The sequence below is a fragment of the Tiliqua scincoides genome, chromosome 1 (assembly GCF_035046505.1).
Source record: "Tiliqua scincoides isolate rTilSci1 chromosome 1, rTilSci1.hap2, whole genome shotgun sequence".
Taxonomy (NCBI): Eukaryota; Metazoa; Chordata; class Lepidosauria; order Squamata; family Scincidae; genus Tiliqua; species Tiliqua scincoides.
In genome coordinates this window covers 204,866,905-204,887,722 of record NC_089821.1, presented here as the reverse complement: position 1 = coordinate 204,887,722, position 20,818 = coordinate 204,866,905, and the positions used below count along the sequence as shown (strand labels likewise).

Genomic DNA, 20,818 nt, shown 5'->3' with positions numbered 1-20,818 from the left:
ACCCCATCAGGGAGGGAAAGGTAATACTTTTGGCACCGTACTCTCACTCCCACAGGAAACAGTTGCATGTGCACCCAGGCAGCGAAACACTTAGTATGCATTCCAATTCAGAGACCACAGGTTGCTGATAGTGCTGTCTATGTCTTGCTACACTCTTTTTGTTCCACACAGGCAGCTGTCCATCAGAGGGAAAGGACCCTCCATGTGGTTCACACCACAAGGGAAGCCTGCAGCATGACTGGCAGCATGAGCACTATGATTTCTCTACTGACCACCTTATTCTAGGCAGGTCCCTGCTATTTTGCAAATTCCATGAAAGACAGTGATAAACCTGGTGCATCCAGACCTCATTGACACTGCTCTCTGTCAGGGACAAAAGGCCTGCTGGGATGAGATGACTGCCAACCCAACTTACGTGTTTCTGTTTCAGATGCTGCTCCATCTTTGATAAAGCTCAATGAAAACTTTGACTTAATCATGTTGTCACTTTGTTGGCTGACATGGATCCCTTTCCCCCATACTAGATATTTCTTACCTTAGGATAGGCCTTCTTAGGGAAGGGCTGAGGGGTCTCTCTGATACCAGAACTCAGGGCCTGCATCGTCCTCCCTCTTATTCCTCAGGCTAAAGTGTGTGAGGGAAGCCCCTCATTGGTCATGAGCTGTCTTTACTCTGCTAACTTGAGGTAAGGCAAACAGTTGGGAGGGAAGGCGAGAGAGCAGAGTGGTGTTGCTCTGGTGCTCCACTGGCGCTAGCCCAGCATCGGCCAGCTCTGAGCTAGCACCAGTGCTAGGGCCCACAAATGCGCCTTATGGCACATTTGCAACCGTGTGTGCCAGCAGTGAGCTGGCGCGCACTGAGTAGGATTGGGCCCTGAGTCTCTAGACAGGGGATACTGGAATCCTAGTTTGCCTGAGTACTACTGGGTTACCCCTTGTTATTTTTCCTAGTCCCTCTCGTGGCAAAAGGTGCTTTCCCATGGTTCAAGTCTCCATTCAAGTCTTTGGTAGTTGCCTGGAAGTACTGGTCCAGCACAGGCCACTCACTGGACCTATGCTTGCTGTCACCCCCTATTTGGTTCACCCTGGCAGTGCTTCCTTGGCCACTAGTATTTGGGGTGAGTAGGTTAAGATGACTGGCTCATTGCATGCCTGCCCAATGCACAGCCCATGTGTGGGTGGCACTGGGCCACCATCTCATGATCGGTTACTAGTGTCAGGATTTCCATGGATCCTGGTGTACTTAACGGGATTGTGCCATCTTGGGCTCTTGCTTTCCTCTTTGTATTCCTCCATCTTCATGATGCATGGATTAAGGGCCTAATGGACATTGCTTTGGTGCTGTGCTGGTGTAGCAGGGAGACTGGCACCACTTGGATATGGGATTACACCATTAGATTTCAAAGCAGAAGAATGGTAGGTGCTTTCCTGTGGATTCATCCCCTGGTGCTACTGTAAATGTTTAAAGGCTCACCATTATATGCATGGGACCAATAACATGCGTCTTCTTGACATAGGGCCCAATTCTATTTGATGCGTGCTGGACTACTGCCAGCGTGCACTATCGCAAATGGACCGTAAAGCACGCTTGTGGCAGTCAGTGCCAACCCAGTGCTGGAGCAGTCTTGGCATGAGCCCGTGCTAGGCTGGTGCTGGTCAGAGGCCGGTCAGCTGCTGCCCAAGGGTCTGTGTGAAGCCCCAAGCAGCGGAGGGTGAGTGGAACCATGGATGGAGGTGTTCCGGGGCAGGGGGAAGGCATGGTGGGGGGAGGGAGAGGGGTGGGAGGGCGCAGGACTGCCAGAGCTCAGTTTTGCCAGATCCAAAGCCCTGCATTGGGCCTCCTGGTCTGACACAAGAATTCTTTACTCTGTGCTGGCTAATCAGCCAGGGCAGAGTCAAGTAGCCCCATTGCAGGGCCATTTCCCTTACTCGGGGGGAAGGGGGTGAATGTCCCCTGTCCCCCGAGGAGGCGTTGGGAGCCACCCATGGCTGCCTGAATTGCAACAGGATGCATTGGGAGCCATTTTGGCACTGCTGCAGCCTTGCGTGCTAGGCAGCTCGGCATTGGGTTGTTAGTTGCCTGGCTAGGATTGGGAGTCATGGTAATGTGCCATGTAATTGGCCTTATCCATATGATGGTAGGCTTTAAATATTATGGCAGTCTAAGGAAAAGCTGCTCCTACATCACTACTATAGCATCTAATGGGCACTACAGAAAATAATGGAGTAAATCTCAGCAAAGCGTTACAGGTAGCTGATGAAGAAAAGGGAATCAGCATCCTACTTGAAACAACAAAAGTCAAACAAAGGCATGCACACATGCATCCACCTGTACACATACAAAACAATGAGACTGGTTGATAAGGTTTATGACTAGGGTAACCTAAGTTAGATACTTTATTCACTGTAGAGTCAAGGTCAAAGTGGTGACTGCAATGCTTACGAGAAGGCTGGGTTATTTTAAAATTTCCTCGTATACAGGCGTCAGTCATAAAGGTGGAAAAAAATAAATAAAACAAGCTTATTATCACATAAAAGCAACATTCATTGGCCAACTGAATCTAGACACAGTATGGCTCTCTTCTATATCAGCTGCTGTAGGCACATCTTAAGTTGTCCTCCTTATGAAATTCCAGAACAGCAGTTAGAAAAAACAATTTGCATTTTAAATACAGTAGTTCTATATCATGCTTTTGGCCATTCTGGGCAAAATTATGTTATTTATATAAATCAGCCTATCAAATTGACAAAAGAATCGGAAAACCTAATCACTATTATCTCTCTTTGGAATCCAACTAGTAAATGTTGTTTACATCTGGTCATTACAGGATAAAGCACATGTTATGGGTGCACTTTTAACTTACAAGCATCTCTTGAAGCTCCTGTTAAACTTACTATTCAGGAAAATACTATAAAGCAAAAAAGAAATGAAAAGAGATGCACTAAAAGGAGATACACAATTTCATTAAACACAGTATACTTTCTTTCAAATTTCTCCATTTGTCCTTGCTGCATCACTTAGGAAACCACATGCTTTTATCAAGCTGCAGAAAAAAAAAAATTCTCTGAAATATTTATTTGGAACGCAGCAATTTCACATACTAAACAAAACTTCAGTGAAGAATCAGAAGCAGCAAAGTTTTAAAGTACAAGTTGAAAAATAATTTCAACAAATAAATCCAGCTTCCACAATTGCATTGTTTGGTTCTGTGTAAGGCGATGAAATGACAATGCTATGAATAATTGATTAAATACACTCTCAATATTTGAGACAAATTTAGAAGACACCAAACATAATAATGAAAAGTAACAGGTGCACAAAGACCATCAGAAAGAATTTCGTCAAGTAATATTATTTCCATGGGAAGTGCTTTCTTTGATCTTATAGCTTAATGTTTATCTGCAAAATTAAATAAGAACCATTTCACCGGCTCACAAAGCAGCTGAACAAATCTGGGACCGGGAAAGAAAATTCTCATTAAAACAGGAGTCGGGCATGACGTCATCACTCCACAGTTCTGACTGTAGGAAGACAACCAGAATGTAGACATTTATGATTACTATGTATGTAATAACAGAGCTGTGTTTAGAAAAAAATACATTCAAATAAAATATTGCTGAAAAAAGAAAAGAACTACATGATGCTTGCTTACCTTTCGCAGCGTGAGCCCGCATACCCTGGGGGGCATTCATCACATATTAATCCACGCCTTCGGTCCAAATGACATGTTGGGCTGAAACTATGTTGTTGATGTAGGGCAAGAAGAGGGACCCAGAGAAAACAGAAAAAAGGGTTCATTTGCAGCATTGTGGGGCTGTCCTTCTTCAGACAGCACTGCTCTTAAAACAGCGTGGGGAAAGTCCTTCTAGTCTCACACGCATGGGGCTTAGGATTTGGCTCCAGCCAGTACAGTTTGGAATGAGTCTGCTATTTCTGCCGACACTGGATATAGCTCAAACGGGTGGCAGTATCCAAATGACATGTTGTTATGGGACTTTAGTCTGTCAATGAGTCGCTACACCATTTAAAACCAGGAATGTACAGCTGTTTGTCTGAGCCCTCAAGGGTCTGGCAGTGCACTTGATCTCAGACTACTCTCTTCAGTTAAATCTCACTGAGGCTGAAGGGCAATCGTTTATTCTCAAAGTGCTTCAGTAAACCCCGTTTATAAGGATAGTGAAATTAAAATGTTGTACAGAAGACTGAAAGGATAAGCTGCATGGCAATGCTTTCCATGTCTATCAAAGTTTTGTCTAAGCATGCACAGTTAAGATAGCTGAATTGGGACATCTTAACCCATCACACAATCCGCTATAGTCATGACAGGGAGTGGTGAAGGTTTGGAGCATTTTTGTATCCTTTTGGGACATGCTCAAGACTGAAGGTTCGGATTCTAATATGATTGTGAGGAAAGATCTAGAGGGGGTGGTTGTTATCTGGATTATTTAACTTGGAAAACAAAGTGTAAAATCATCATCTCTGCAGTTCTAATGAAGTCAGGTAGTCACTACAATTGTAACTGACCACAATCCCACCTTTCCTAACGTGTCAAGCTGGTTGTATACATAAGAGGTGCAGCTTTATGCTTTCCTTTCCCTTTGCAAATATAATAACAGTGACACAGCTGCATCTCAGCAATTCAGTCATTTGCTTGTTTACAGACTCCTAGGATTGGATTGTACCCTAGCTGTGTACCTCTGCCTTGCAGCATTTTGTTTGCTGTGTTTTCTCCCCTCTAGTATCTGACTGACATATTGTAATGAGGTAATTTGCTGGCACACTGGAAGATACAAGCCGTTTGAAACAACAGGCTGTCTGTTACCCTACTATTTTAAAGAGATCAGTCCTTAATTATCGTTCCTTTTATTTCACTTGGAGATTTGTTTGTACTACAAAGCAATTCCAGTTGCCAAACAATCCAGCAGTAGACCTGAAGCCTTAGGACAGATCACAATTAAATGTGGCTGCAGTGGAAGAGCAATGTATAACCAAGCGCTGGCAAATCCTTCAACCTGTCATGGAGATGAAGCACCTTGCAGTATTATGAAACATATTTTGGATTCCTAGAATGTCCAATTGAAATGGCAAATAATCCGTAGGAAAGAACAATATCAAATTCACATGTGCCAATTCTGGTAAGTTGCATTCTGTGATAGATTTTGGATTTGAATTACTTTGATTTTTGAGGCAGTCAGGACAACCTGACCTGGTCAGTACAATATAGCAACCATTTTGTTTTTAGAGTGAGGAGGACACCTATAGCATGAAATAGTATAGAGCAGTGGTTACACAAAGACTGTAATAAGTCTTTGTGGGGTCAGGTGGATGGCAGTGATGCAATCCCCAGGAGCGTGCTGCTGCCAGGGTTAGAGGGGGGTGGTTTATACCTACATCAGCAAGCGTTGGTTTCTAGAGGGGTGTGGGGAGCATAATAGATGCCTCCGAAGGGCTCGCCAAGCTTTTAAACTGCTAAAAAGTGCTATCGGAAACTACTTCTGGCTAGCAAACTACAAGTGGTTTCTGATCGCACTTTTTAGCAGTTTAATGGCTCAGGGAGTCCTGCAGACATGTCCCTGGGGCTCCCTGTACCCCCCTGAAGCTGGTGTTTGCTGATGTAAGTATAAACAATCACCTTCTAGTCTTGATAGCAGTGTGATCCTGGGAATTGCATCGTTGACATCCCACTGCCCTGATCCTTAAGTGGCCAGGGACAAGTGCTTCCCTGGGTGTTGGGTTGTGACCCACCAGTTTGGGTACCACTGGTATTGAGAACTGTGAAATTTAGCAGACTGACCAAACAGAAGTAATCTCTCCATCTCTGACTATCAGACATTCTTCAAGTTCACATGTACTCTAACAAGTATATTTGGTGGGCAGAAAATCCCTCAGACTTTGCTCTGCCTGGCAAGTAATGGCTTCTTCACAAGCAGATCTAATCCTAGGGAGGTTGGAATCGTGAAGATTTGTCTGGAAGGCCTCCTTGTGAGCAGATCCACTTATAGGCATATTCTGGGAAGCGCTGTTTTCAGCCCGTGGGGTTCCAACTGCAAATGTGATTATGCTTACTTCCTACTGTTAACAATTAATTTGCTGTGAAGCTGCACACACTCAAGCTCTTATGAAAGCAAGACCTGATGTCAGACTGCTGTCAAGGTGCACTGTAGGGGAAGTTGTTTGCTGGAAGCCTTGAATGACTTTCCTTGAGCCTTGGAAAGTACTGGTCTGTTGGCATAATTCTGGCACGTTGATTAATATATAGATATTTCAAACCAGATCTTAAAATCTCGTCACATGTAATCCTTTGTGGACAGAAATATGGAGGAAAAAAAATGGCTCTTGGCTATAACATACATATTTCCAGATGCAACTTAGTGATCTAAGCAAGAGATGGCACCAAACACTAAGCAGACTCTGTCTACCCTCCAGGCTCAAGAAGTCACTCACTAATCTAGTTCTAGCTCTGCCTCTGGCTATATGGGTACAATACTGTTGCCAGAGGACCAAGTTGCCAAGCATTCCCTGCAGAATTATGGAGCACCCCTATGGAACAGCACAGGCCCTGCTGTGACAAAGTGGGTCTTTGTGATACTAAAAGCTTCACATGCACACCAGGGCTTCTGAGCTCCATGAAAAAATGCCTAAAATATGCGATTGCACCTACTAATAGAGGTAAAGCTTACTCTGTTGGAACATGATGTTCATTTCTTTTTCTAGAAGCCAAGACAGACAATGACTATAGGATTCCACATTTTCATTGCATGTTAATATCAGCTGATCTACGACTTTTTCACTGGCTTTGAGAAACAGATAAATGTTTTAGTGACAGTTTCATATTATTTTTGCTCACTGTGTTTGTAACTTACTTGTTTGACGGTACACTCAGTGGGCAGGCACACAGTTGGCAATCATCAGGTTTTCCTTTTTTAGCATTTCCATAGAAACCAGGAAGACATCTATCACAATAGGGACCACCTGTATTGTGCTGACAGTCCTAAACAGGCAAAGGATGACAACAAACCAACTTTTCAGAATATCACTGAATAAGAAAGGTAAAGACACTGTAGGAGTTATAATCACTGTCTGAGTTTGCATTGCACAGAATCATAGAGTTGGAGGGCACCTAAAAGGTCATCTAGTCCAATCCCTGCCTGTAGCAGGAAATCCTCCTAGTATAGCTCCAGCAGGTGCTTGTCAAGCCTCTGCCTGAAGATTTCCAGTGAGGGAGAGTCCACCACCTCCCTTGGCAATCTGTTCCACTGCCGAACTGTCTTTACCATCAAGAATTTTTTTCCTAATATCCAATCAGAATCTCTTCTCTTGCACTTTGTACCCATTGGATCTAGTTCTAATTCAACTAGTTCATCCTGTCTTGCCCACTGTGCAATATGTTGCCACTCCTCTTACCCTCACAACAACCTGTGGAGCAGGTTAGGTCAAATGACAGTAATTGGCCCAAAGCCACCCAGTATATTCTGCGGCTGAGCGAAATTTAAATCCAGATCCCTTTGGTCTATGTCCAACAATCTAACCACCACCATTGCCCTGCTAACAGAGATTTGGAGACAGGGAGTCATTTTTCGGTATCCATTGGGTATACAGTTCAGGAGTGCCTCTATGGAAGGGCATGGAAAGAGTCTCTTTCCCTCCCCCTTCAAGAAAGAGACTTCATGTTTCACCAATTGCAATTCGTGAACCATACTCAAGGAAAATCTGACACAGTACATTTCAGTGATCAATCCCCAGTTTTAAAAGATATACAAGTTGGCCCTCCTTATCTGTGAGTTTGGGACCCAAAGATTTGAACCAATGAGAGTCAGGAGAGCCTCTCTGTACCTCCAGAAGAATCTTCTGAAAGCAGAAGCACCTTTTGGAGTCCCAGGGAGATTGTGCAAAGCCTTTCCTTGCCTCAGAAGGCCTCTGAAAGGCACTTCTGGTTTTGGTTTTTCAGAGACCTCCGGTAGACCTTCCAAGGCCCAGGGAGGGTTACACAAGGCCTCCTGTGCCTTAGAAGCCCTCCTGGACACAACTGGAAGACTCTTCTAGAAGTGCCTGGGAGGTACAGCGAGGGGCAACCCATTGATTTCTTTATCCGTGGGTATCAGTATCCGTGGGGAATCCATGGATCCCCCATGGATACGGAGGTCCAACTGTAGATAACCACATCAACAGGGCTTTAAAATCCCCAGTTAAAGCCCTGCCATTAATAATCCAACAGGGCAATCAAGACCCTCTCAAATATTAAACCAAGCTGTGACCAGACTGATATAGCTGTAGTGATAATGCCAAGTAGTTGGAAATGTCAATGTAAGCTCTCGTCTAAAAATTCCTAATTTATAAAAAAAAATTGCCTGCTTCCTATTGCAATTAATGAACTTGCTTGCCAATCTGAAAATGTCTTGTGAATGCATTGAATCCCTGTTGAATACTAGTTGCATAGGAGCATTGGAGAAAGAGAGAGGGGCAACTACTTTCCTTCCTGCTTCTGAACTTCTCAAGAGGCAACTACTGAGCCACTGTGGAAAACAGGATGCTAGACTAAATGATCTTTTGACCCAATCCAGCAGAATTTTTTTAATGCATATCTGAAGGCTCTTTTACTTTTGTACCTTCAAGGTTCAGTTATGCAAATCAACTGTAATCATACCCTTGAAGCATTTTTATTATACCATTGGACTTCCATAATAACACATATATATTCCAGAAATGTAAGTCCTGATGCTGTGCTGAACAGTTGAAACCATTTCCTGGCAGTCCTTAACATGCATGCAGGGGTGGAATCAGGGTTAGCCAGGTAGGGCACTGGCCAATGACCCAAACCCATCAGAGGGACCACCAGGCTGAACCAACCTCTGAACTCTCAAAACTAATTGCAGTGATAGTGCGCAATGCACCAGTGGGGATAAGTGGGGGACAATTTGTGGGGCCCAGGACAGAGCTTTATCCCAGGGCTCCCAGCAACCTGGTTCCATAACTGCCTATAATGCTTGTGGGTGTGGACTATGAAATAAGATTTTAGACTTGAGGAATATTACATGCAGCCTCAAAAATCCACTTGAAAGTTTTGTTGATGTAATAATGTTTCTGGAGTTGCACACTCCCTCCACCTTGAAGCATCTGGTGGGCCACTGTGAGATACAGAAGACTGGACTAGAAGGGCTTTTAGCCTGATTCAGCCAGACTTTTCTTATGTTCTTACAATGTTGACGTAATCCATCAGATTCAATTTCTGATGCAGATACTGTTGTTGGACCGATTTACTTTCATTTTGGGGAGCAAAGTTTTGCCTGGATGCTCAAATTCTTGCACAAGCTAGGTGGAAAATGGGATGAAAGGATGAGTACATGTTAGAAGATGCATCTAAATACAGATGGTCAGTATTGCACTGCTCTAGATGGGGTAAACATTCCAATGTGCACCCACAACTACCACAACATCTATATGCTGACCACCACTATAATGTGTGGTCTCCATGACTACTTTTTTAGCTGAAAACCAAAGAACCCTACATGTATGGAAGTTGTATGGAAACTCAAGGATCTCTAAAATGCTCTGAAAATTTTCCACAAATAATGAGAAAGCAGAAACTCTGTAGATCAAAAGGAACTGGTTTCACACAGCCATAGTGATAACTGTGGTCACACCAGTTCATATGTGACAACATACCAATGCCATCACTAATCAGGAAAGTGAGTAAGAAAGGAGCATCCAAGCCTTACAGGAAAGGAGGCAGAACAATGTGTAAGACCTGGAAGGTGATCCCAACTGCCAAATCAGGGTGGGAGATTAGGGAGCATGACATCTGAAGCAGGCCTCATTACTGATTTGTTTGAATTCTTTTAAAATTATATCATTGTATGGTCCTTTTTTCCTGTGCTGCAGACTGCATTAATACAATGAAACACATTTTTCCTTCACAAGGGCTAGGCTTTTCTAATCTCTTACTAATCTCACCAGAGGTAACAAAACAGTGCCTGTGTAACATGCCGAAATGGAACTTCTTTGTGTTCGGAGCTTATACTATCTACAAAAAGAGTTATCATGTACATCACAATACAAGTGAATATACGATGCAACAATACCCTGCACAGCTGTGTTGGGGATCAAAGGGCTTTGCAGGTTGCTCCAAGATGTGTGGAGATGAGTTTTTTAATACAGACCTATGCTACACCAGTTGATTTGAGCTCTCATTATGAGTCAAAGAAACATATTTCAGGTTCTTTTCAAGTATATTTCAAAGCTGGGGAAGAGTCAAAAGAAGTAACATATCAGTAAATTAGCTGCCTAAATCATCTGTTGTATTACTGAGAACACACACACACACACACACACAAAGCGAGAGAAAGAGAGAGAGAGAATAGTAATGAGATGGCCAACATCTCAATAGAAAAGAAAATCCCTTTGATCTGAAGCATTTCTCTTTTTTCAGCACTCAAACTTCTCTCTCAGACACACACTTCAAAAGCCTTATGATTCAAATTGAGTTGCAGCATTTAACAACCTGCATGGGTACCAACCAATCTTACTTCACTTACAGCCATCAAGAAATCCCCAAATAGATTTCTCAAGACTTAGTTTCTGTGTATTCTTGTCTCTACTGAATGATGTAGTGCAGCCTTAGATGCCATAGTAAAGAGAAAGCACTGGCTAAACGCAGATGAATTCGGTAGATGCTACATGATATTGTTTCCACGGGTGTATGAGATGAATACCCTCTATTTCCTCTGCCCTATTTTTTTTTTTTTTTGCCTTTTTTCTGTATTTGTGGACACTTTTAACTCCCTAGGAGCTGCTGTACAAGTTCAGAAGCTAAAAGCTGCTGAGGCATCATTTTGCAGGCAGTCTTTGTCCTCTGCCTGTGTGAAACTCCATTACTAGAGGCGGCAGATGGGTTTGTGGGCTGCTTTCCTCTTCCCGTCTGGAATGGCTATCCCTCCTTTCTCCCTCCCTGGGATTATCATGTGCTCAAATGATATATAATATTTTGGTATTATTTGAAAATACCAAGATTTTAACAATTTGGCCAGTAGTGGTGACAATCCTCTCCCCCCCCCCCCCCGTGTGCACCTGGTGCAGCCCACACTCTCTGAACCCCCTAGCAATGCCACTGATTAATGCTGGTTGGTGTTATGTAACCCAAAGTCACACAATCTGTAGAAGAACAAGGAGCCAGAGCTGATTACCCTTGGATAACAAGTGGGGAGCATTAGTGATTGCTAGGTTATCTTAACATGGAGAGTGAGTTAAGCAAATGACTCGAAAATTCTAATCAGTCATGCACTACTAAAGCAAAGGAATTGTTTACTTGCTGTCTAAAATACAGCATTCCAAATCATCAGTGACTTTTGCTATAAACCTTAACTAATTTCATTAGACATTAGCATTAGCAGACTGGAATCATGAAAACGCAATGAAATAGATTCCCGGAAGACTAGAGAGAAAAACACAATCAATTTCTGCTAGGCGATTTTTTTTCATTAGAATTAAGTAAGGTTTTTTGAAATATAGTAATCATGACACTATTTCTTTTTCTAGGCACTTCTTTAAAGTTGAGTAGAGAATGAATGTGTGAGTCGGTTTAAGCATCCATTCATGAGAAAGCAATTTGGGGAAAAACAATACCCACCAGTCCACCAATTTGAACTATGTTGTTCAGAACTGCAGATCAATTAAGGATCATGTATAGAGGAAAACAGGAAGGCCAGTGATAATTGCAAATGCCAAATTGCATTGTAAAAACTCTGAATTTTCATTTGGATTTTTCCCTGAAGCTTTTCCTTATGGGAGGAAAAAAGAAGAAAAAAAAGACCAAAAAGAAGGGATTGGAAGAACACTTAAAAACACACACACACACACACACACACACACACACACAAAATGTAGAGTTGGTTTGAATTCTGCAGGGAAATGGAAGGATGATATTCTGCTAAACTGGCAGTGGCTCAAATTGCATTTCTGCAAGGCTAATGAAAGGAGAAATGTTGTTTCAAGCTTCATGCCATGTCAGACAAAATAAAACTAAAATGCCCTTGAGTGAATCAGAACCGTCTATTCAGCGCAATTCAGTCATTTGAAATAGCTACTGAGCAAGCTGGAAACAGTGGTGTACTGGGCAGGATTATTCCAGATAATAAATGGATGTAATTGCAGAATTAGTAGGCCACTATAGCAAATATATGTATTCCGTCAGGAAAAGGGGCCTTTCCATTTACTCTGAATGTAGTCTTCACAAATCGTCCTCCATTGCAAATAACTTTATTTGTTATGAATTTCCATGACATTTGCTTTCTCAACAGTTGTACTCACGTGTCGCATAGCATTTACTGTTAATTAACTGCTATCCTCTGAATGGAGGAAAACTCATAAGAGAGAATAGAAAGGATATAAAATTTTGCCTAGCGAGGTTTGTTGAAATACTTTCTTTGCTACCCCAATCTCGCTAACCATTTTTACTAATGTAAAGCAACTTCTTTGTTCGCCCTTATTTGTAGCAGTTACTTTATCATGATACCGAGAGACTCTTTAACTTCAGAAACAGTTCAATATAAAATAAAGATCTCTCCTGTCAAATCACTGCTTCTTTCCTTAAGCACTCATGGTCCCTGCGGTAGTTAATTCAATTGCATTGGTATACCGAGTTGATCTCAGTGCTGTCAAGTAGCACTTACCAGGCATTCTCCGGTGATATCATCACAGGACTCCGCATGACCAAAGCATGTACACGGCCTACAGATTCCACCAATGAGGGTGCCATTAACTCGTCTCTGCCCTGGCCAACAAGACTGCAGAAGGGAAAAAAATATATTTTTTATACTATTAATATGTATTACGGGTGGGGGGGGAGAGAAGCAACAGCACAGGATTCAATCCGACAAACTCAAAAAAGGAAATTGACAAGGCAATATTTCTCATACTTAGGGCCCAAACCTATTCAACTTTCCAGTGTAGATGCAGCCCTGAGATAAGGGAACAAACCTTCCCGTAACTTGAAGAGGTCTCAGTGACTTCCCTGCTACCACAGGATGCAGTGCATGCCCCATTGGCATGGCTGCACCAGTGCTGGAAAGTTGGATAGGATTGGCCCCTTAATGTGATTGTCTTCCCTTTTGGCAAATTCTCCCTTTTGGTCCCATCCCATTGCATTTCACAACTTGGCATCAGTCATTGCTCAATGCTACATGCATCTTGCTTCTATGTGCATAAGTCTGTGTGTCAACACTGGCACTGAAAAGGGGGATAGAAAATAACATCTCTGACATCATCTAAACTGCATGTGGGGATAAATTACGGAAAAAGAAGTAGGAAAAAAAAGAAGTTAGAAAAGAGGACTCCTCTCAAATCAGGTTAGGATAATTGGACATTTTCCTGCTCCTTAAACCACCAATGTGATTTATCCCCCACCAACCTAGAACATGCAGTATTGCCAATGAAATACATGCTGCATGCTATGGAGGGGGAGCAACCAGACAGCCCAGGAGAGGTAAGTGAAAAACTTTTTCCACTCACCAAAGATACTCGCCTATGTTGATCTCACAGATGGCCGGTTTTTGAGCCAAAATCATGGAATTTTCTATGACCCTCGGATAAGTTGGATAAGTTGGAGGTTAAACTTAGGGAGGGTGTCTGATTATAGTTTTGTCTGATTTTACCGGAGGCCAGATCCTGAAAAATAACCTACCAGTAATTGTTACCTAAGAACCGTATAGTCTCTAATTTATTAAAAATATAGTAAAAGATCATAAGATACATTTTTATTCTTTAACTTTTAAAATTCTGGTCTTCACAACCTTTTTGTAAACACTATCAGAGTAAGTGCACTGTAAACAACATACCAGTAGAACAGTGGTTCCCAACCTGGGGTACATGTACCCCCAGGGGCACTTGACAGGACCTTTGGGGTGCTTGAAAAAGAATTGAATAATGGTATAGAAAAAGGCAAGTAGTGCTCCAGAATGCCTTGCAGGGCCAGCAAGGCAGGAAGGGAAGTAGCTAGTTTTTGGTCATCAATTCTTGCATGAATCACTGACTGAAAACCAGCACAGTAAAAAAGCTGAAACATAATATGGAAAGTGATCAATCACCAAAAATTTCTCAAGACACTTCAGGTACAAAAGAGTGCAAAGGCAGAGTCTTCTGTTCTTCAAACAGATGAAAAGAGAAAATATGTGATGAGTACATGAAGTTGGGTTTTCATATGGAGGAAATGAGGACTTATATTAATATTAATTACAAACATTTAGGTAATATGAGGGGTACAATTTATGGAAATGGGCTGCCAAGGAGTATGCAAATGAGAAAGGTTGGGAACCACTGCAGGAGAACCATAAATCAAATCCTTCTTTAAGGTGCCTGCTGTGTTAAGCTAGAGGCTCAACATATAACATACAACTTATAACTGGGAGTGTGCAATTCAATTCACAGCAAAGAGAGAAGCAACAAGGACTGAGCATGAGCAAGTGCAGCTGCATATAGTTGCAGTCCTAGTTACTCAGAAGCAGACCCATTGCTGTCCATGGGTAAGTAATCACTTAAGAATTACTTAATTAGATTTAAGTAATGGTGCACAGAATTGTAGCCTGGGACTTTGTTTCAAATGGAAAAGAGGATTAGATTCTGGTGTTTAAAAAAACAAGCCTCTGCAATATGCAAGTATTTGCAAAATGGAAAGAGGCTGTAGCTGGCTATGATAAACTTAGAGAAGGAGGCTAGCTTCAATTCAATGGAAGTCTTAGGAGCAGTGAAAAGGTTAACGTTGGCTGGAGTTTTCCAGGGGTTGCCTTGGAGATTAACAGCCCTCTAATTATCTCTGCATTGCTTCTCTGGTGCCACCTGAAAAGCAGTGCTGCTTGAAAAGCAACTTCTTCAGAGTTGAAAAGCTCTGCCCCTGTGCAACCTCAGAGATAAGACGATTATCTAAGCTTGATTTATTGGCAGAAATATCTTGCCCTATAGGCGAGTATCTCCAGTACTTCTCCATAGGCTGTATGGATTCCAATGGATTTTCTTGGACTTATGCCAGTTCTTTTGTGGCAGAAAACCACAGAGACTCCCAGGGACAGGGCAGGAAGGGGGGATAGGATCTTGATGTGCACTGCTGTCATCAAGATCCTCTGCCTCAGTGGCATAGCTAAGGTGGTGCAGGGGGTAGCAGTTGCACTGGGCATCACACTTTAGGAGGGCAACAAGTTGAGCTTGACATTAGTGACCAAAATTATGAAAATCTTGGTGTGTATCAATAATACTATCAAGTTATATATCATTGGAAAGATAATTTAATGCAGAATGCAATGAAACAAACTGCACTGGAATATCTGTTTTCTATCAAACGCTATAGCCAATTAACCAGAAAATGAAAACACAACTGCCTAGTGGAACAAAAAGTGGATTTGCTTAACTCCAGACTGACCTATGAGACAGATTGTTCTGAGTGCCAATGAGATGTTATTATGCTACAGCATGGAACCAATAACTGTTTATTTCCTTAATTAAATTTGATTTTGTCATGCAGGGGAGGCTACAAAATGTTCTTTGACCCCAGGTTGTAGATAGATGCCTTAGCTATGCCACTGACTGGGGGAGGCAGCAGAGCAAGTGGGCGGTGAGCTGCTGTGGGGGGTGGGGAGGTGGGTTCCTCCCATTTTCACTTATTTAAAAGCCTGGGCGTGATGTCACTTCCGGTTATGACATCACTTCCAGGGCAACATTTTGAGCTTGGTACCAGGCTACGCAATCATTAGCTATGCCACCGCTGTGCCTCCCACCCTTCAGTTCAACCCAATCCACCCCCAAACCACCCCTTCTGTCACCTTACCTGCTCTGACAGGTGTCAGGGAGCAGCTAGCATGTGCACAGAGCCCCCAACCTCTTGCACTGGTTGCTCCAAAGTGCATGACAGCAGTGCAGCTTTTGTGGTGCTGCACCAGGGTTTATGACTTTGGACTGCAAGATCTGCTAATGTAAGAGGCCAATAGGATTGAGCTGCTAATGACCTTTGGCCTTTGCTGGGCATCCAACCCACTCATGCTTTGGTTGATGAAGTAGGGAAGACTTCTCCTGCCTCAAGATCCTCCCTCTCCCTAGAAATCAGCATCTTCTTCCAGATGTTTTGCATTCCCCCTTCCCCGAAGGCCATGCCATCCCATAGTTTAAGAATGGCTGTACCAGGGACAGAGATTGAAAAGTACTAGAACACCTCTAGAAAATTTGTCTTCCTGTTATCATGTCTATACACCCACCTTAACTGAACTGACGGTTATAAGATTAGAGGCATTAGCTTGATCTTTCTTCTGAAAGGGTAAAATAAAAACAGAAGTGAAGAGTGAAAATAAAAGAGCTTCACACACCGAGATATAGACTGAAAAAAGTCAGAAGACTGTAAGACAAAAAGAGAAAGAGAACAGAAAGGATCTTTTCTTGAGACTTTGATCATAGTAAAATACCACTGGAGTTATTTTGGTTAAAGGTTAAAGTGAAAAAGCAGACAAACACACTCATAGACAGAAAATAAGCTTTCCCTCTGACCCGCTTTGGACAGTGGCGTAGCTAGCAGGGGGGCGGTCCGTCCCGGATACCCTTGGGGGGTGTAACACCACAAATGCCCCAACATCGCTAACATTGCAAAAGTTATGCGTAACCCCATCATGCCATACACAGTTGGATGCGGAATTTCCAGCAGAATACAATGCAAAACACCAGATTGAATTATCTCCTTTCCATCAAAAGTTATGGCCAAAAAAACAGAAACAAAAATGCATTGAACCCTATGGAAAATGAAACGAAACAGCCATATCGTGTGTTTACTCGCAAGTAGGTGAACTTGTCATAGTTCGTGCAGGCTGAGAGGAATCCAATGACACCAGAATGGTTCCTGTCCAATGCAAGCAGCCCCCAAAAAACACCCAAGAAGGAAGTCCCTCCTTCCAAGCAGATGAATGTATTGAACTCTATGGAAAGCGAAAGTAAGCCACACGATCACGTTTACTCGCGAGCAAGCAAATGTACCTTGGCTCCTGGTCAAGTCAGGCAAAAAGGAATGCAAGGCTAGCTGCACGGTCCCCATCTAATGAAAGTGGAGTTCAACAAATGCTCCAGAAGGCACCCCCCCCCCCCGCCCAAAGAATAAACCAGAGACTTGAGCTGGTAAGGTGGGCACTGGGGAGGGCTGAAAATCTCACTGATTTATTTGTAGGGGGGGGTGTTATTGCAGGCAGCACCCCCTCCCAAGAATAAACCAGAGGCTTGAGCTGGTAAGGTGGGCAGTGGGGAGGGCTGAAAGCGCCACTTTGTGCTTTGCACCCGCTTTGAGTGAAAGTTCCAAGCCTTGGGGAGCGCTGTGCAGGGCTGCGCAGGGCTCCCCGCACCTCCTGCAGCCCTGCCTTCTAAAAGTAAGTGACAAGTGCCCCCTCTTAGCAGCTCTATCCTGGGGATCGCGTTGCTGCCCTAGCTCCTCCCCCACAAAGACTTACTGAGGGAGTAAATCTCCCTCAAAGTTTAAGTACCACTGCTCTAAGCTGTTCAATGTATTGAACCCTAAGGAAATGAAAACTGAGCTACACAGTTGTGTTTACTCATAAGTAAGCAAATATTTAATGGTTCCTTGCTATGTTGGTGTGTTTTTCCCCCCTGCACTTTAAAATCAGTTTGCTTCCATGGCAATTCAATGCTACGTTCAATTCTGTGGATTCAAGTTGCTATCTTCTCGACATTTTAATTTGGCAATGTCTTCGTGTTTGGCAGCATGGGTTCACTGTAGTTGTTCATACATGTAGCATACAATTGGCTCCTGTAAGTTTAATTCAGGTAGTTGACTATGTAGTTGTGCTCTTTGTGTGTGTGTGTCTAAACACATATGCCTGTGGTTGTCAGTGTTTACAGTTGATAAAAATGCTTTAAAATTGATTAAAATATTGATTTGTAATAAAAACACATAACACCACTTTCAGTCCTTTTTTTAAAAAAAGGATAACACTGCCATCCATGAAAAAATAAAACTGTTTTAGACTGCCTCTATAACTTGGTGGGTCAATTGTTCACTATGTAAGGGAGGAGGATGCACCATAACCTTAAATGGTCCATGCCACAATGGTGTTAAGATGTTGCAGGAGTGATAAGATTCTGAACCACTTTATCTTCCTAAAATACAGCATAATCATGCTCAACAATATCAAATGGCCTTCAATTGAATAATTTAGAATAATAGAGACTTTTGGCCCAATCCACTTGAGCTGACACATCAGAATTCCAGATGCAAGGGGGGCACCAGGACGCAGGTCTCTTGTTGTCTTGTGTGCTCCCTGGGGCATTTGGTGGGCCACTGAGATGCAGGAAGCTGGACTAAATGGGCCTATGGCCTGATCCAGCGGGGCTGTTCTTATGTTCTTATGACAGAACTGTGCTGTCACAGTGCTCCACTGGTGACAGCTGTCACAAAAGTGCCGTGAAGGACTTTGCAATGGCATTTCAGTAACGCAGACCACAGACTTCCTGTACATGCCAGCACAGCACCCACTGGAGCAATTAAACTCTGCGCAGCACAGGGGCCAGGGAAGGGTGGGGGGAGAGCAGGGGTGGATGTGGTGGGCATATTGGTCCTGGTGAGGTTAGGACTGGCAGCACTGATGCATGCTGTATCCTATCCCCGTTCCCAGGCCTGATCTGCTGACATGGATCAACGCGGATTTGTGCCATCTGTATGGCTGGCATGGCGTGGGCCTGAGTGGACCCATTGTGCAGGCTGGAGCTTACCCTGGGACAAGGAGACAAATGTCCTTTTACCCTGAGGAGATATTCCACCTGCTAAACTCCCCTGTGGGGTGCAGTGTAGCTTATGCTGGTGCTGCCACATTGGCACAGAGAAGTTTAGGTAGGATTCAGCTACCCATGTTCTTTATGAATCCTTTCTGTATTCTTAATTTTAGTTTTTATTTCATAATTTATAGCACTTCAGTTAGAAAGAATTTATCTAGGGACCTCAATAAGGAATTGGATCAATCAAAGAGTGGAACTTGATAAAGGTTAAGAGGGAAAGCTCTCAGGGAGTGTCAGAACTTTAAAGGAACCATGCTAAAAAGCAGATATTCTACCAGCACACTAAAGCTTTTGACTGTAAACTAAGAGGCTAGTCCAATTGCTCAACATTTCTGGGATCAAAGGTAAAATACTATCTGAGCGTACAAAAGAAACCAGAAACATAAAAGCCTTGGATAAACAACATGTTTCATCCAATTGTAGTACCACTCTGTTTGCACAGATGAGTTTTCAAAGGCTGTATCTGTCTCTGTTTAAGAAATGTTTTTAGATGACTTTTTTTTCTAGCCTATGATTGTTCATAAGAAATACAAATTAAAAAAAAATATTGAATTGGGGAAAAAATGATTGTTTTCCAGAAAACTGGAGGTTATTACACAGTCAATACTTTATTTCTAGCCATAGCCCTTTATTACTTCCTGAACCATTCCAACTTTTCTCCTTTTTCTCTTACCGACTCCCCTATTTTCCTTCTCCTCTCTTTCTCCCTATCACCACAAAACCCTTCTTTCCTTCTCCCAGATTCTTTGGAAAGTTCACCTAATCTCCCTACTTCTCCCTTCACATCCCCCCTTTTTAGCTCTCCCCTTCTCTTTCTAAGGAGTTCCTCTCTTCTTGTTTCTCCTCCTAAATTGATAAGGCCTGTGTAATGCAAGGCTGAGAATTCTGGCTCTGTAGCCAAAGAGAGGCATTGGCCCAAGGAAGCTGTTCTGTGGTGAGAGAGAGGAATTGGGTGCTGTATAACCTCCTCCTCTCTTATCTGCTCTGAGGCAACAAGGAAGGCTTTCCAGGTGAGGTCAGCAGATCTTCCTAAGTCAGGGTGACCAGATACAATGGAGGACAGAGTGCCTACACCTTTAGCCATTGTATAGAAAAGGGAATTTTGGCAGGTACAGCTCAACATGGAAGATTGCACCTGTCAAGATTCCCTCTTCTACACAGTGGTTAAAGGTACAGACACTATGTCCTCCATTGTATCTGATCACCCTATCCTAGGTGGACCAGGAGAAATTATTCAGGCACCCAGAAGGGCCGGTTCTGTCCAACCTGGGTTAGGGGATGCAGGAAATTCTAAAAAGTCCCCCCCCCCCAATCAGTATTTCTAATCCAAGGAAGTGAAAACATTTGTTATGTACACTCTCTCTCTCTCGCTCGCTCTCGCTCTCTCTCTCTCAAATGGTGCACTTTAAAGGAAAAGAGAGCTGACAAGTAAATGCCTAGAGTGTCTTTTTAAATGGCATATTGTTTATAGTCTTGTGAAACAGAACATCTTTGTGTTTTAATGTGCTACCTTAGAGGCATGTTTTTAAAGAATTTTGCATTCCAAACCACCCTGAGTGATGCCTTTACGAGTTAGTTAAGCATATGTGCACACATTCTGGCTGTATGCTAGATGTTTAATGTTTGGGTGAAAAAACTGAAAAAATGGGAAATTATAACCTTCAGCAAGGTTACCCGCTTCTAACCAATGAGACAAGCATTTTGGAGAAGTGGGAGAATGGAATCACACCAGCTGTGGAAAAAATGCTTCATGTTTTGCTGTCTCAAAACATGCTTAAAGCTCAAGTGTTAATAGAATATTTTGACTGTATGTATCAAGTTCTTAAAATTATAATTGCTGATAAATAAGTGATTAAATCCAAAGGAACTACTAATACAAACGTTATTTTATGGATATATGATTATGCATATATGATGCAAATATTTCAACATGTGCAAAAATCAGGGGCAAAAATTAAGGTTCCAGATTGTTTTAATAAATTATTGAATCATAAATGAAAAAGTAAAAAAAAAA

General features: G+C 42.7%; 1 protein-coding gene across 8 annotated transcripts in view; it reads right to left on the bottom strand.

Annotated features, from left to right (window-relative positions):
- The window catches only part of LAMA2 (laminin subunit alpha 2), a 485,843-nt gene that overhangs the window by 169,457 nt on the left and 295,568 nt on the right, over window positions 1-20,818 (bottom strand). For 5 of the 8 annotated variants that reach the window (XM_066614516.1, XM_066614463.1, XM_066614481.1 and 2 more), the window contains exons 16-19: window positions 16,233-16,283; window positions 12,666-12,779; window positions 6,864-6,991; window positions 3,653-3,739 (exon numbers count right to left, since the gene is read on the bottom strand). In XM_066614516.1, the coding sequence (XP_066470613.1) occupies window positions 3,653-3,739; window positions 6,864-6,991; window positions 12,666-12,779; window positions 16,233-16,283 (380 nt within the window). The remainder of the gene's footprint in view (window positions 1-3,652; window positions 3,740-6,863; window positions 6,992-12,665; window positions 12,780-16,232; window positions 16,284-20,818) is intronic. The other 3 variants (XM_066614471.1, XM_066614506.1, XM_066614525.1) reach the window with 1 other exon arrangement.